The sequence below is a fragment of the Primulina eburnea genome, chromosome 6, assembly GCF_022965805.1.
Source record: "Primulina eburnea isolate SZY01 chromosome 6, ASM2296580v1, whole genome shotgun sequence".
Classification (NCBI taxonomy): Eukaryota; Viridiplantae; Streptophyta; class Magnoliopsida; order Lamiales; family Gesneriaceae; genus Primulina; species Primulina eburnea.
In genome coordinates, this window is record NC_133106.1 from 2,434,391 (window position 1) to 2,447,821 (window position 13,431).

Genomic DNA, 13,431 nt, shown 5'->3' on the forward strand with positions numbered 1-13,431 from the left:
CCAAAACCAAGAAATAACATACCAAAAGCTTACCTTAGCTTTCTAGCACCAAGAAGAACTTCAATCTCAACTCAAATCACCAACTAAGAGATTGGATTAAAGAAAAGAAAGGAAGAAATGAAGAAACCCTAGCCTCCAAGGAAAGAAAATCGAGAAGGGGGAGAAAAGAAATGAGGGAAAGTGAACCAAACATCCAATTATATCACTTAAAATCTCGAAACACGACTTCACTGTGCGCAACCGCGGGTGCGCTAAGCTCACGGCATCACAACCAAAAATCTGAAATTGTCGACCGCGGGTGCGGTCCTAACATTACCGCGGGTGCGGTGCCATCACCGCAGGTACGGTACCAATACACCGCGGGTGCGGTGAAGCTACGGGAAAAACACCAAATTCTGAAGCATGAGACCGCGGGTGCGGTGACTACCTGGAGCGCGGGTGCGGTCTGGTCACGGCCAAAGCAAACTCTTATGCAACCAAAATCGAATCGAAACGCGTACACCGGGATAGGCTATTACAAAGACAGTCTCATAATAGTTTTTGTCAAGATTGATCGTCGTATAGTTGGAATTCTATCATTGATGGTGTACTGGTGTTTCTCAAACTTCATAAGTATGAGCATCAAAATAATTAAATAAATCTAATTATTATATCCATGACATATTAATTTCCAGTTTTTCATTATAGTCATTACAATTTTAGTAGTTTGATACATTAGAAATTTAATGATCGTGCGGAATATCAAATTCAAAAACTCAAAAAAAAAAAAAAAAACTTTATAGATAATTGTTTTTTATTTGCGAAATCGAAGAAATAAGTTTTTTTTAAAAAAAATGTTTACAATTTAATCGTAACCCTACACAATCTCCCTTTTTTGCCAGCACAAACTCTTGCTGTGTTGGAGAAAGCAATGTAAAACACGTGTATTTTACTTGACCTACAACTGTACCAAAAGTGTCTCATCACAACTTATTCAGGCTTTCATATAAGTAGATATGTCTTTTTTTCGTGAAGTTGGTCTTTACATCCATAAAGAAAAATATGCATCGATCTCACAAATATAATTAGGGATCATGTATTTAAAAAAAAAATGAAGAAATTCATAAATTTAAAGTAATTAAAAATAAGAGGGGAAAATTATGTCAAAGCTTTTATCTGTTTGAAACTAATTAGATTCGAAAAATGTCAATTTTAGTCCCGTAAATAATATAATATAACATTTTTAATCTCGTGGAGTTAATTACATTTCGTCCTAAAATCAAGCTTTGACTATCAATCGATTTTAGTCATTGTCATCTGAATTATGTAATTAAATGATATTTAAATGTTTACTGTGACTTTTTTTATATATATAATTATGTGTTTTAATAACTTTGTCTGGACGCATTGCTATATTGGTTATTTAATCACTAAATGATATATTACAAATAAAAAATATAAAATAAGATAGAAATCTGATAATCATAAGCCTCTGCAAGAAACATGAAAAGAAAATACAGTGACATGTGCATTGGCAAACCTCAGTTCTATAAAAGCAGAAACGATGGTCGACCTTCTTTTGACCAATCTATGTTGCGTATGGCATCCCTAGGACCCTATCTCTTTGTCTTAGATTTTGTTTACAGACTAGACTAGGTGGAGTAGATATAGGCCATGGGCTAGTTCTGCAGCGGCTCGGCTCATTTTGTCGATTCAATCCATGTCGACCGCCCTATTCACGATTTGCGGCTGGACAAATTCCGCTGGAGCGCTTCAGTAGGTGACAAACTGTGGATAGTGAACTTATTTAGTAATGGCTATTGACATGAATTGAATCGACAAAACTAGTTGGTCCTATGTAGAACTAGCTTAAAGTGATCAAACGGTAGCATCAAAGTGAAATGACTTGCAGATAAAATAAAAATAGAGAGCATGCAAACATAGATGCTAGTCATTGTTGAATCATAACTGTTCACTGTAAGCATCCCCTATTTATAGATATATAATATGGAATGTCCAACTCCGCAATATTTATTTTATTTTTTACTTCTCACGTGACGTTTTGAAATTAAATAGCATAAAAATTCTTGTGAGACAGTCTTACAAGTTCATCTTATTAAATATATCTTCTATTTGAATCAACCATAAAAATGTTAAAAACATTAAATTTTATTATAAATATGAAGAAGATTGATCCGTCGAGATATGTGAGATCCCTACTCTTGAAATAAATATAAAAGGATTTAGATTTAGAGCTTTGATTGGCTTTAGAGGCCCTCAACCTGAAAAGAGCTCCATCTATTTGAACTTCCAAGAAATTGTCAAATCAATGATTATATATGGATCTTCATCAGCATATGACATACAATAGGAAAGAGTGGAATAGTTTTTTCTTTTACCAAACTATAGTGTCAGTCCAGGGGCGGAGCTATGCAAGGGGCTGGGTTGGGCTCCAACCCCACCTAGTTTTTTTTTAAAGAATAAATATGTTTTATTTTTTAAAAAAAATTTAATTAGTCCCAAATTTCAATCTATTTTTTCTCTCTCTTTCACGTATCTGTTGCCTCATGATTATTCTTCTATATCGAATTATCACAATTTTCATTACTTCAAATGGTCGTAACTTCATCATCGGTCGCTGGTTTTCAAAATCAATTGTAGATTCGGAAAGCCCACGACATAAGCTTTCTTTTAATACCAAATTTTCGAAGTTTCTTTGTCGTCTTGAAATCAGCCGTCGCCCATCGGTCGTTGTTTTCACCGAAAATCATGAGAAAATCTTAGTGTTAGACTTTCTACGGCTCGTTCTTGTTGTTTTTAGTTAGATTTCGAATTTGAAGGTAATTTCATATTTTAGTGTTACGAAATTTGGGTATTTTTGTTTTTTTGTTTTTGAATTCTGATAATATATATATATATATATATATATATATATATATATATATATATATATATTAAATTGTTGATTGTAGGTAATATATTTGAGTCAATTAATGGTATTGATAATTTTTTGGAATTTATTTGAGCATTACTTCGAATTTTCATATTTTATATTAGGAATTTTCGATTTGACATGCTACTGCTGCAAACAAATGATAAAATACTCAATTATTTGTTATTTTATTGAAAATAACATCATGATAAGGTCCTTTTTTTGTTGTTGTCTAGATTGGAATCTATATTTCTTCTTGTTGCCTATTATGAGAAATAACGTATGAAAACTACAAATTTGGTTGATGTAATTTTTTACTTAGCTAACATCATCTTCAACCCAAACACCAAAATAACATTTCACGCTATTTTTATGCTTGAGCATTTCTAATGGAGCTGAATAGCGTAGCTCCATTTCTCCTCTGAAGCTATTTCTTCTTTTATTTTTAAATTTTTATTTGTTTGTTTACTTATAAATATTTATATTAAGAATTAATATTATTTATATTTTAATTGTATAAATTTATAAATATATTTTTAAATAATTTTATAATTAAACATCTAAAACACAAATTTATTGAATAATATTAAAACATTCAAGTACACAGTTAAAATAAAAATACAAATTCGAATTCAGATAATTTAAATGCAAATATAATGAAAGATAAACAAACTAAATCATCAATAATTTGGAAAATCGGATCTGGTTCTAGATCCAGATCCTCCAAAATTAAATAAATTAAATAAAAAAGAATATTATCGGAATATTCATTTTTAGAGTAAGATTTGAAATAGATGGGTTGGAGATTAATATTGTATTTGATGCAGAAATTGTACTATTTTAAAATATAGTTGCTTTAAAATAGAGTTTTGGGTTGGAGATGGCCTAATGGATGATATTTGTCCACAAACCACAGTAAGTGTACTATAATTGTATGCTAATGCTGTTTTTTTTTTCCCTATGTTTAAGGCAAAAATTTGTGTGAGACGGTCTCACAGGTCGTATTTTGTGAGACATATATCTTATTTGGATCATCTATGAAAAATTATTATTTTTTATTGTGAATATCGGTAAGGTTGACCATATCACAAATAAAGATTCGTAAGATCGTAACACAAGATACTTACTCTATATCTAATTAGTAGGGATGTAATCGGGTCGAGTCGAGCCGAACTGTTGAATGTTTGAGCTTGATTTGTTTATAATCGAGCCGAGCTCGAGCTTTATTTAAGGAACATATGCATGGCTCACGAGCTTATTCAAACTTTTATCGAGTCTAAACGAGCTTAATAAATATGAATTATACATTTAAATTTTCATTAAATTAATTAAAAAGTAAATTATATATTTAAATAAAAATTATTATTCTTATTAAAATTTGTAAATTTATTATAATAAATAAATTTAATAGATTTTTCTATATACTTCATAAATAATATGCAAAATCAATAAATAAAATATCAAAACTATTATTTTTCATCTAAAAGATTACTCATGAAATTACTAACGAACATGTTCACGAGCTAACGAACCGAATATTGTAAAGCTTGAGTTTGGTTTGTTTATCTTAACGAGCCTCATTAAACGAGCTTTTATCGAATCGAGCTTCGAATAGCTGACAAACGTTTTAGTTCGTTTACATCCCTACTAATTAGGATTACTTATAGATCTATCGATGTCAATTAGTCTTTCAATCTAATTCAAGTAAATTGTTGTGTCTATACCAATTTGTTTTAAGCTAAATATCACAATATTAATTTTAATTTGTTACGCTTGTAGTTACTATTATTAAAGTTGATATATGAATAGTAACCACTTTTGGTATCCAGTGTCAATTCAATTTTTTTCTCATAAATACCCTTATTCTATAACTACCATTATTTTTTAAAATAAAAAAAAGTATAATACATTGGTGAGGAAAAAAACATAGCATCAACTAAAATTACTATAATCTTGTTGTATTTCATATATACAAATTTATTATGTACCAATACAAAACTACACTTTAGATTAAAATTCGCAAATTATTTATCAAAAATTCATCAATTTTTTAACCAAAAAATCCATTGGATTAAAAACCAAGACCAATCGTCCCAAAGTTTCCCTTGAATAATTTGCTTGAAGAATGACGATTGTCTCACTAAAAATAAATGATAAAATTTAGTCAGAATCTCATATTTATCAAGTAGTTTCATCAAAGTTGATAAATATGAGATTCTGACTAAATTTTATCATTTACTATAATTTAATTTTTACTTTGATGAAATTACGGTAACTTTGATGAAATTAAATCAGAAACCGTAATTTCATCAAAGTTGTATAAATTAAATCAACTTTCTTAAAATATTTAATTCATTAAATTTGATCAATTTATTGGTGGAATTTTTTCCAAGTTAATTTTAATATAACGGTATATATATTCTTAAATTTGGGAAACATACTTTAACATATAACTATATAATATGAATATATATTATTAAGAGTAAGTCTTTTTAAGAGACAAACTCATAAATTTATATCTGTGATATAGATGACGAATTCATATATGTAATGAAAAGTAACAGTGTGTTTGGTAACTAGGATTTGGGAGGATTTCATAGGATTTTGATTTCAAAATCCTAGTTTTACTTTTGACAATATGATTCAAAAAAAAGATTCAAATTTGTTTAGAATTTCATGGGATTTCCATAAGTATATCCAAATCCCATCAAATTTGATAAGATTTGGTGGGATTTGGATTTTAAAAACATACAATTACTTTTTTTATCCAACACACATTCTCATCAACACATCATTCTCCATTCTCCACCAAAAGTTTTTGAGTGAGTCTCATGTGAGACCGTCTCACGGATTATAATCTGTGAGACGGGTCAACCCTACCCATATTCACAATAAAAAGTAATAATCTTAGCATAAAAAGTAATACTTTTTCATGGGTGACCCAAATAAGAGAAGAATTATTAATTTCTAAACTTCTTTGGGTTATTTATGTTTATATGATTTCTAAGGGTAGCTTAGTAAAATTTTAAAATTCCAAATTCGAATCTTTTTTCCTCCAAACAAGAAATGGATTTGTAAATACCATTTTTAAATTTTAAACCAAACACCAAATAGAATTTCCAAATCCAAATTCAAATCTAATTCCAAATACCATGAAAACTTCTCAAATTCTGGTTGCCAAACACACTTTAATAATTTTGACAAAAAAAATAATGTTATTTCATTATTGAGTGTGTCTCATGTGAGACCGCCTCACAGATCTTAATCTGTGAGACGGGTCAACCCTACTCATATTCACAATTAAAAGTAATATTCTTAGCATAAAAAATAATACATTTTCATGTATGACCCAAATAAGAGATTCGTCTCACAAATATGACCCGTGAGACCGTGTCAACAACTGGCTTAGAGCGATTAGACAGCTTTCCTTGCTTCACTTCTGAAGTCATGAACTCAGGAACTGGCTTTCAGAAAGACCTGAACTTCACACAAGTTTTTGCTTATTTGGCTCGGACCAGAGATCTATTTCATAAAATTGACATGTGAGACTGTTTAATAAGACCTTTGTGATTAAGATATTATAATCTTCACAATCGGATATATATTTTACAAAATTAATCATTTTGACCGTTTAATATGAGTTTTTGTAATTAAGATATTATAATTATCACATAAATCTTATCTTTTTGTTAAAAACATTAAAATTGAATCCCACTAAAAATAATTAATCAACTCAACCTCCTCTATAAGAAAATATTTTTTAATTATTAAATTTTTTTGTGAAACACAAACATGAAAATTAAAAATAATAATTAGATTTCGAGACTATGTTTTTTTGAACATAAAAATGAAGTTTGTATTGGTCATGGGAGCAAGAGGCCACAGCCCACGTACCTTCTTCTCCACCTCTTTCGCCCCAATACTCTCAATCTCCCAACACCACAAAAACCAGCCATGGCTTCCAACACACACCAAAACCAGATATGCAATACAGAAAACAGAAGAGAACCGGCATGGCCGCGCGCGGCCTCCGCTCGTTGGCCATCGCCATCATCTTGCCACTGTCCCTCACCGTCCTCGACATCATCCTTTTCGGGTCCGGAGACCGCTTTCGCTCCATGCAAAGGCATCCCTACTTTCCTCCCATGTGGGCTTTACACTCCGCTTGGTTGGTCGCGGCGTTTCTTTCCGGCCTCTCCGCTTGGCTTGTTTGGGTGGACGGGGGGTTCCACCACCAACCCGGGGCGTTGTTCCTGTACTTGGGCCAACTTGCGCTCAGCCTGGGATGGTACCCGATTGTGTTCGGGGCTGGGGCTATACGGGTTGGGTTGATCTTGTGTGCCGCATTGTTTGGGTCGCTGATTGCGTGCTCTCGGATCTTCAAGAATGTGAACCCCATCGCGGGTGATTTGTTTAAGCCGTGCTTGCTTTGGGGGATGCTTCTGGCTGTTGTAAATGTCAGGCTTGTGTACCAATGGTAATGATGGAATGAGAAATATTCGTCTTTTGTTGAGTTTTATAACATGGCTTGTTGCATTGAAACATAGACATAATTGCTATATGTCTTTTGTTGAGTTTTATTGATTTATGTATTAAGTAACACGAAATGTTGTATTGGAGCATAGAGATAATTATCATACGCAGATTCAATCGTAAAGTGGATGCTAGGAATAAAAAGAAAGTGTCACTTTCATTTTCTTAGTTCAATCTTGTACCTGTGTTTTATTGAACATTGTCTCTGAAAATTGATGAAAGAATTTTGTTGAGGGAATTTGTCATTTGTGTTTGTGTCCGAAAATGACGGAAGATTTTGTCTGGTTCGCAAGCTATGATCAACATAGTGGTGTCTTCCTGGCAACATAACCCCCCCTTCAGAAGTAAAAAAAAATTAATATTTTACTTAAAAAAATTATCTAATAACATAGAGAAGTTTCAACTCCTCCCAGCACAACATTCAGAGTACGTTCCTGAATGCGTCTTGATGGATCAAGTATGAGGCAAATCTCGATTGCATAACGAGGCAAATCCCGATAGAACCGAGCGTTTAGGAAGGGGGATGGACGATTTGAATCATGGGTGAGCAAATATACTGTAGGGGGTTTGGTTTAAGGAGTTTCTGTGCACTCATGTTTATTTGAATAGGTCTGGTTCAAAGTTGAAATCTGCAGAGCTGTACGGTAACACACTAGCTAAAGTGGAAAACCAGCGAATGCATGAGGCATGCAGCAAAGACATGAAGTCAAGCTCTACAAGACAAAGCACCTATTACCCGTGAATAACACTCTTTTGCAACCAGAAGAATTATCAAACAAAGGTTTCTTACAGAAGGCACCAAACGGAGTTAAATGATCCTAAACAAGCTAACTAAAAGAATATGAAAATAGCGAAGAGATAGAGTTTTGTCTTGAACTGGATCACTACTAATCTACATCACATGCCGGGGCGAATAGGTATATATCCAATAGAGTGATTAGCACAGCTAACGTGCCATGTTAATATGTGTAAGCTTCTCTTCTAAACCACACGCACTTGTTCTCTCAGAGATAAGTGGATAGCAAAATATGGATCTTGTGAGAACATGCAAAGAAGTAGAATCAAAGATGAAATTATACCATGAGTTGTTACAAAGAAGACACAGTAGCAGTCATAGTCTTGCTTGGTGCTTGTAAACATAACAAATAAACAAAATATAATGATCAACTAATAGATTGAGTACTTCTCATTGGCACCAGCCCAGAGTTTTTTGTAGATGGAAATGGCAGTAGGAATTATGGCTGCTAGTGCAAGAGAAATATGCTCTGAACTGCTTGTCCTCACGGTGACCTGACCACTGAGCTTGTTATTGATTCCAGCTCGAACTGCCACCTTCGAGTTCCGACCCACAGAAAACTGAGCCAGTGTGTTGAACCCGAGTGCTAAATCGCCTTTCCATTTAATGATAGACATGCTAAACGTGGACTGAACCTGGCCTATTGGATAATCATTCTCCCTGCGTTGCAGCTCAAAATTGGCACCATATGCCGTGTCATTCTGAGACCTGACAGCACCAGCTCCGCCTACTAAAACATATTGTTTTCCTAGTGTAATCTGATCTTCAACCTTGATACCAGGGACAACATTATCCCCAAGAAATGTCATAGATATCCCAGCAGCAGCTTTATTCTTCTTCAACTTATTAAATTTAGTTTCGCCCCGAATGATATAAGCGAGTTGCTTTCCCATACTCTGAATGTCAAAGCCAGCCATGGTTGACATGCTATTATCTCCATGCTTGGCTGCAATAGAGGAATCTAAGCTGACACTGAAATCTTTCTTGTCTTTGGTGATTTGAATGGTGTATACCGCTGGAAAACGATTAGCAATAGCTAAGCTGTGTTCAAGGTTGACACCATCATAGCCACAGTCATGGTCCCAACCATGAGTATCAAGAACAGGACGTGCAAGAAACTGTGAAGTTGGCTCTAAGAAACGATATCGGTGAGATGGATTATCACCATCAAATGAAGGTGGCAGAGCCATGTCTGGTAGAGGAACTGCTATAGGAGCTGAGGCTCCTGGATCAGTATCATCCTCGGCACCAAACCCAGTTGTAGCATTCGTACCTTTCTTTTTAATCTCTCTCAATCTTTTCAACTCCTCTTTCCACTGCTTCTTTTGGAGAAGTTTTACTCGGTAATCATACTCTTCAAAGTATGCTTTCCGCTGTTCCTTGCTGAGCTTGGCTAACTGAGCTCTCTTGAGAGGCCTAAATGGTGGAAGCTGATCATACTCATCTTCTTCTTCATTGTCAGAATCCGATAACTCATCCAAGTCCACGTCAGAATCAACACTATCTCCACCCTGATCGGATGGAAGTTTTGGGTGTGCACGAGACTGCAACATTGATGACAGCATGTATGGAAGAGGGGGTGAGCGAGCCCGAAGACCGAAAATCTTGCGATGGTCAAATGGATCTTGAGGTTTTGAGAGTGAGTTTGCTTCTGATAAAATTTTCATCGCATAGCATAACAACAGTAACTGAGGTCTCCAACTCTGACCATTAGGAAGTATTTTCTGGCCCTCCCTGTTTTTCCGACAAGACGTATGGTTTTCCACGAGAGAAACCGGATTCATCAGACTCGGACTCATCATCCGTAGATCACCTACTGCATGCCCGATCGACTGCTGAAGAATATGAGATCTTTGAGTGACAAAAACCTCATAGCTTAGAGGTGTACCAGAGGGTCCATCTGGTGGTGCCGAAGCAGCATGAGTGAGGGTCACAATGGCACTTCGCCAGATAGAAGGGCCAAGAGCACTTGTGATAGTCCTCAGGAGTGGAAGGTCATTAAGATCTCTAGTTTGTGCATCTAACCGATCCACATAAAGCATGACATCCGGGGGACATTTCTTTGTGAACTTCTTTGCAGAAGTCAATACATTTCGGTTGAAAGCCTGTTCCATTGCCGAAGACTTGAGACCAGGTGTGTCAACAACACAAACCTTAACTCCATCAACAAATCCAGAGATCCCTTTCACGGATGCTGTTCCCACTTCAAACGCATCAATTGGAGACATATCCTGTCCAAATATTGAATTTATGGTAGCACTTTTCCCCAGTCCAGATTTTCCAAGAACCAGAATATTAATGGAGAAATCCAAGCTCTCTCTTTCATCTTCTTCTAGCTGCAATGCCATCCTCTTGGCAGTATCTAGGCTAAAGATTTGGTTGTTTTGCCTTCCCCCAAGAATCGCAAGTCGATATAAAACCTGTGCAGCCACAGATTCCTCAGGAGAAACGCCTAATCTATGAACAAGCCTCAAAAACTTTACCCGGATTTTCTGCAAGTTTTCCAGTTTCTTTTTCTCTTCTTCACTCAAGTTGGCCTCAGATTCTCCTCCACCTGTAAACGTTGAAGGACTGAAAAGATTGGGTTGGTTTGGTCTTGTGGCGGGAGCAGGCGCAGGTCTCAAAGACCGAAGTGAAGATCCCAGACCAGCAGGACGCTCAACAGAGAAAAGCCTAGACCCATCTTGAGATGTGATTGTAATACTACCACCATCTGTTTCAGCAGCACCAGTTGCAGCCTTCAATAGTGCAGCCAATGCAGCTGAATCAAATAACCCTTTACCATCTCCTTCATCATCAGTATCAGCGTCTTCTTCCGAATCTGTAACAATTTGGCCATCAACCCTTTGAGATTGCTCAAATGAACTGTCAGCACCTGCACGAGAACCCACACCGGATTCTTGTTCCAATTCCTCAATGAACTTCCTGGCAGCTTCAGAACTCCCAAAGATCATACCATCAGTATCTCCTTCTGATATTGAATCAACAGGCTCAACTACTTCACCTTCCAATTCGGTAATTTCCTGGGGATGTAGAGCTTTAGATTCAATAGAATCGGTCTGTTTTGATTCATTGGATACTCCATCAGCTAGTTTATTAACACCAGAATTATGCTCACCATTGGTCTGCACAGATTCATTAGTAGGCATGACCTCTCTATCAGAGTCGACGTTGCATGTGGTGCCTTTCTCAACCGCCTCAGAAACAATAACAGGCTTAAATCCTTCCTCTTCTTTTTCCACATTCAGAGACCCGCTTCTATCAACAGAATCCACTCTATTAATCAAATCTGTAGCAACTCCTTGACCTAGCTTTTCATCCGTGTTCGACCCAATGGCTGATTTAAGTGGCTTTCGCTCCTCAGGATCAGCATTACCAAATTCCCCAGTGCTGACTGTTTCTTTATCACCATTACCACTCACAACCGGGGCATCCATTTCCTCAGTTTTTACATCTCCATTTTCTTCTGTCTCTCCAACTACAGCAACTCCAGGACCTGCAGCATCGACCTGAATTGTAAAAACGACAGAATCCCCTTCAGATGTGAGTTTCACATCACCAGGACCAACCACTTTAGATTCTTCTGTTGAACCAACAGCAGGGGCATCCACTTCCTTGGTTTTTACATCTCCATTTTCTTTCATCTCCCCAACTACAGAGACTCTGGGATCTGCAGCATCAACCTGAATTGTATCACCAACAGAATCCCCGTCAGATGTGAGTTTCACATCACCATGACCAACCACTTTTGATTCTTCAGTCGGAGCAACACATACCCCAGCATCCATTTCTTTGGTTTTTGCATCTCCATTTTCTTCCGTCTCTCCAACTACAGCGACTCCAGGACCTGCAGCATCAACCTGAATTGTATCAACAACAGAATCCCCTTCTGATGTGAATTTCACATCACCAGGACCAACCACATTCGATTCTTCCATCAGACCAATAGCAACCTCCTCGTTCTCTGGTAAAATAACCACATCTTTATAACTCAAATTTCCAATCTTGCCTCTCTCTTCAGACTCCTCCACTGAATTGCCACCCTGAACCTCACCCTCGCTCTTTATTTCACCCTTCCCTGCTGAACCCACAACCCCCTTAAGCTCAGCACCATTAACAATATCAGCTGCAGCAGAAACAGATCCAGAATCTTGAACCAACGCTGCCTCCTTCCCCTCCGCAGCCTTATTAATATTTTCGACATCATCTGCACCCACCAAAACCCCCGAAACAGGTAAAGTTTCAACTTTTTCATCAGATACCCCCGAAGCATCCACAAAGCGGGGGCCATCAAAATTCCCCTCCCCAATAAGCTCTCCCTCATTCGCTGCTCCATCTGGGCGATCCAAACCCGCTTCAAACTCCTCTTTCCCACTCACATAACCCCCCTCTTCCTCGTCATCAAAAACGCTACTACCACCAATATTCTTACTTTTAACATCATTATCATCGTTAGTATCATTTGTTTTCGGTAAATTCTCATTTTGAGTACTATAAGGAGATGGAGACACAGAAGAAACAGAAGAACCTGAAGCAGCCTCCGAGGTGGGATTCCAGTTTCCTTCTTTCCAGTCCATGGAGTGCCGAAAAAACAACAGAAAAACGAAGAATTTGAAAGGCGGGTGGATTAAAAGATGAGAATTTTGAAGGATATACCGATAAAAAAGGAGGAGGAGAGGAGCTGTGAAGCAAAGAATTGAGTTGTGATAAGGTTTTGGTGTTTTTGGGTTTTTGAGAGGGCAAAACAGAGTTTGGCAGCCGCACACAGGCGCTGCTGCGTATTGTTTGAGATTGTTTTTCTCATTTTTTAAAAATACATATATTTCTTATTTTTTGGTGTAATAAAAATAGCAGTGATAAATAAATTCTCATCACAATATTAAAATTTATTTTCAGTTTCTGTTAGAATGATTTTTTTCCCCAGTTCCTGACTTATGCAAAAAGATTTTCTACATTTTTTGAGCCCAAATGTGTTTTTAGGATAAAATTTGATACAAAACATTGAAAATTTTGGAAAAAATGTATGATTTTTCATAACTAAATGTTTTAGATCTGATAAGAATATATGATTTTTGAGTACCTAAATATATATATATATATATATATATATATATATATATATATAAAATTTGATATTAATGACATGTTTTTTAGATGAAAATTTGGTACAAAACCTTAAAAATCTGATATT

General features: G+C 35.9%; 2 protein-coding genes across 2 annotated transcripts; one reads left to right on the forward strand and one right to left on the reverse strand.

The window, feature by feature from the left end:
- Positions 1-6,817: 6,817 nt before the first annotated feature.
- On the forward strand, positions 6,818-7,463 carry LOC140833304 (translocator protein homolog). The gene has a single exon (XM_073197681.1). It carries the CDS (start codon positions 6,895-6,897, stop codon positions 7,390-7,392), a length of 498 nt encoding a protein of 165 aa, XP_073053782.1. The 5' UTR covers positions 6,818-6,894; the 3' UTR covers positions 7,393-7,463.
- Positions 7,464-8,500: 1,037 nt separating this feature from the next.
- Positions 8,501-13,028, reverse strand: LOC140833755 (translocase of chloroplast 159, chloroplastic). Its single transcript, XM_073198130.1, has one exon. The coding sequence runs from the start codon at positions 12,815-12,817 to the stop codon at positions 8,612-8,614; it is 4,206 nt and encodes a 1,401-aa protein (XP_073054231.1). The 5' UTR covers positions 12,818-13,028; the 3' UTR covers positions 8,501-8,611.
- Positions 13,029-13,431: the final 403 nt, after the last annotated feature.

What these genes read in the sequence shown, in the direction of transcription:
- LOC140833304 (XM_073197681.1), top strand. Translation starts at nt 6,895, where the DNA reads ATGCAATACAGAAAACAGAAGAGAACCGGCATGGCCGCGCGCGGCCTC.
- LOC140833755 (XM_073198130.1), bottom strand. Translation starts at nt 12,817, where the DNA reads ATGGACTGGAAAGAAGGAAACTGGAATCCCACCTCGGAGGCTGCTTCA.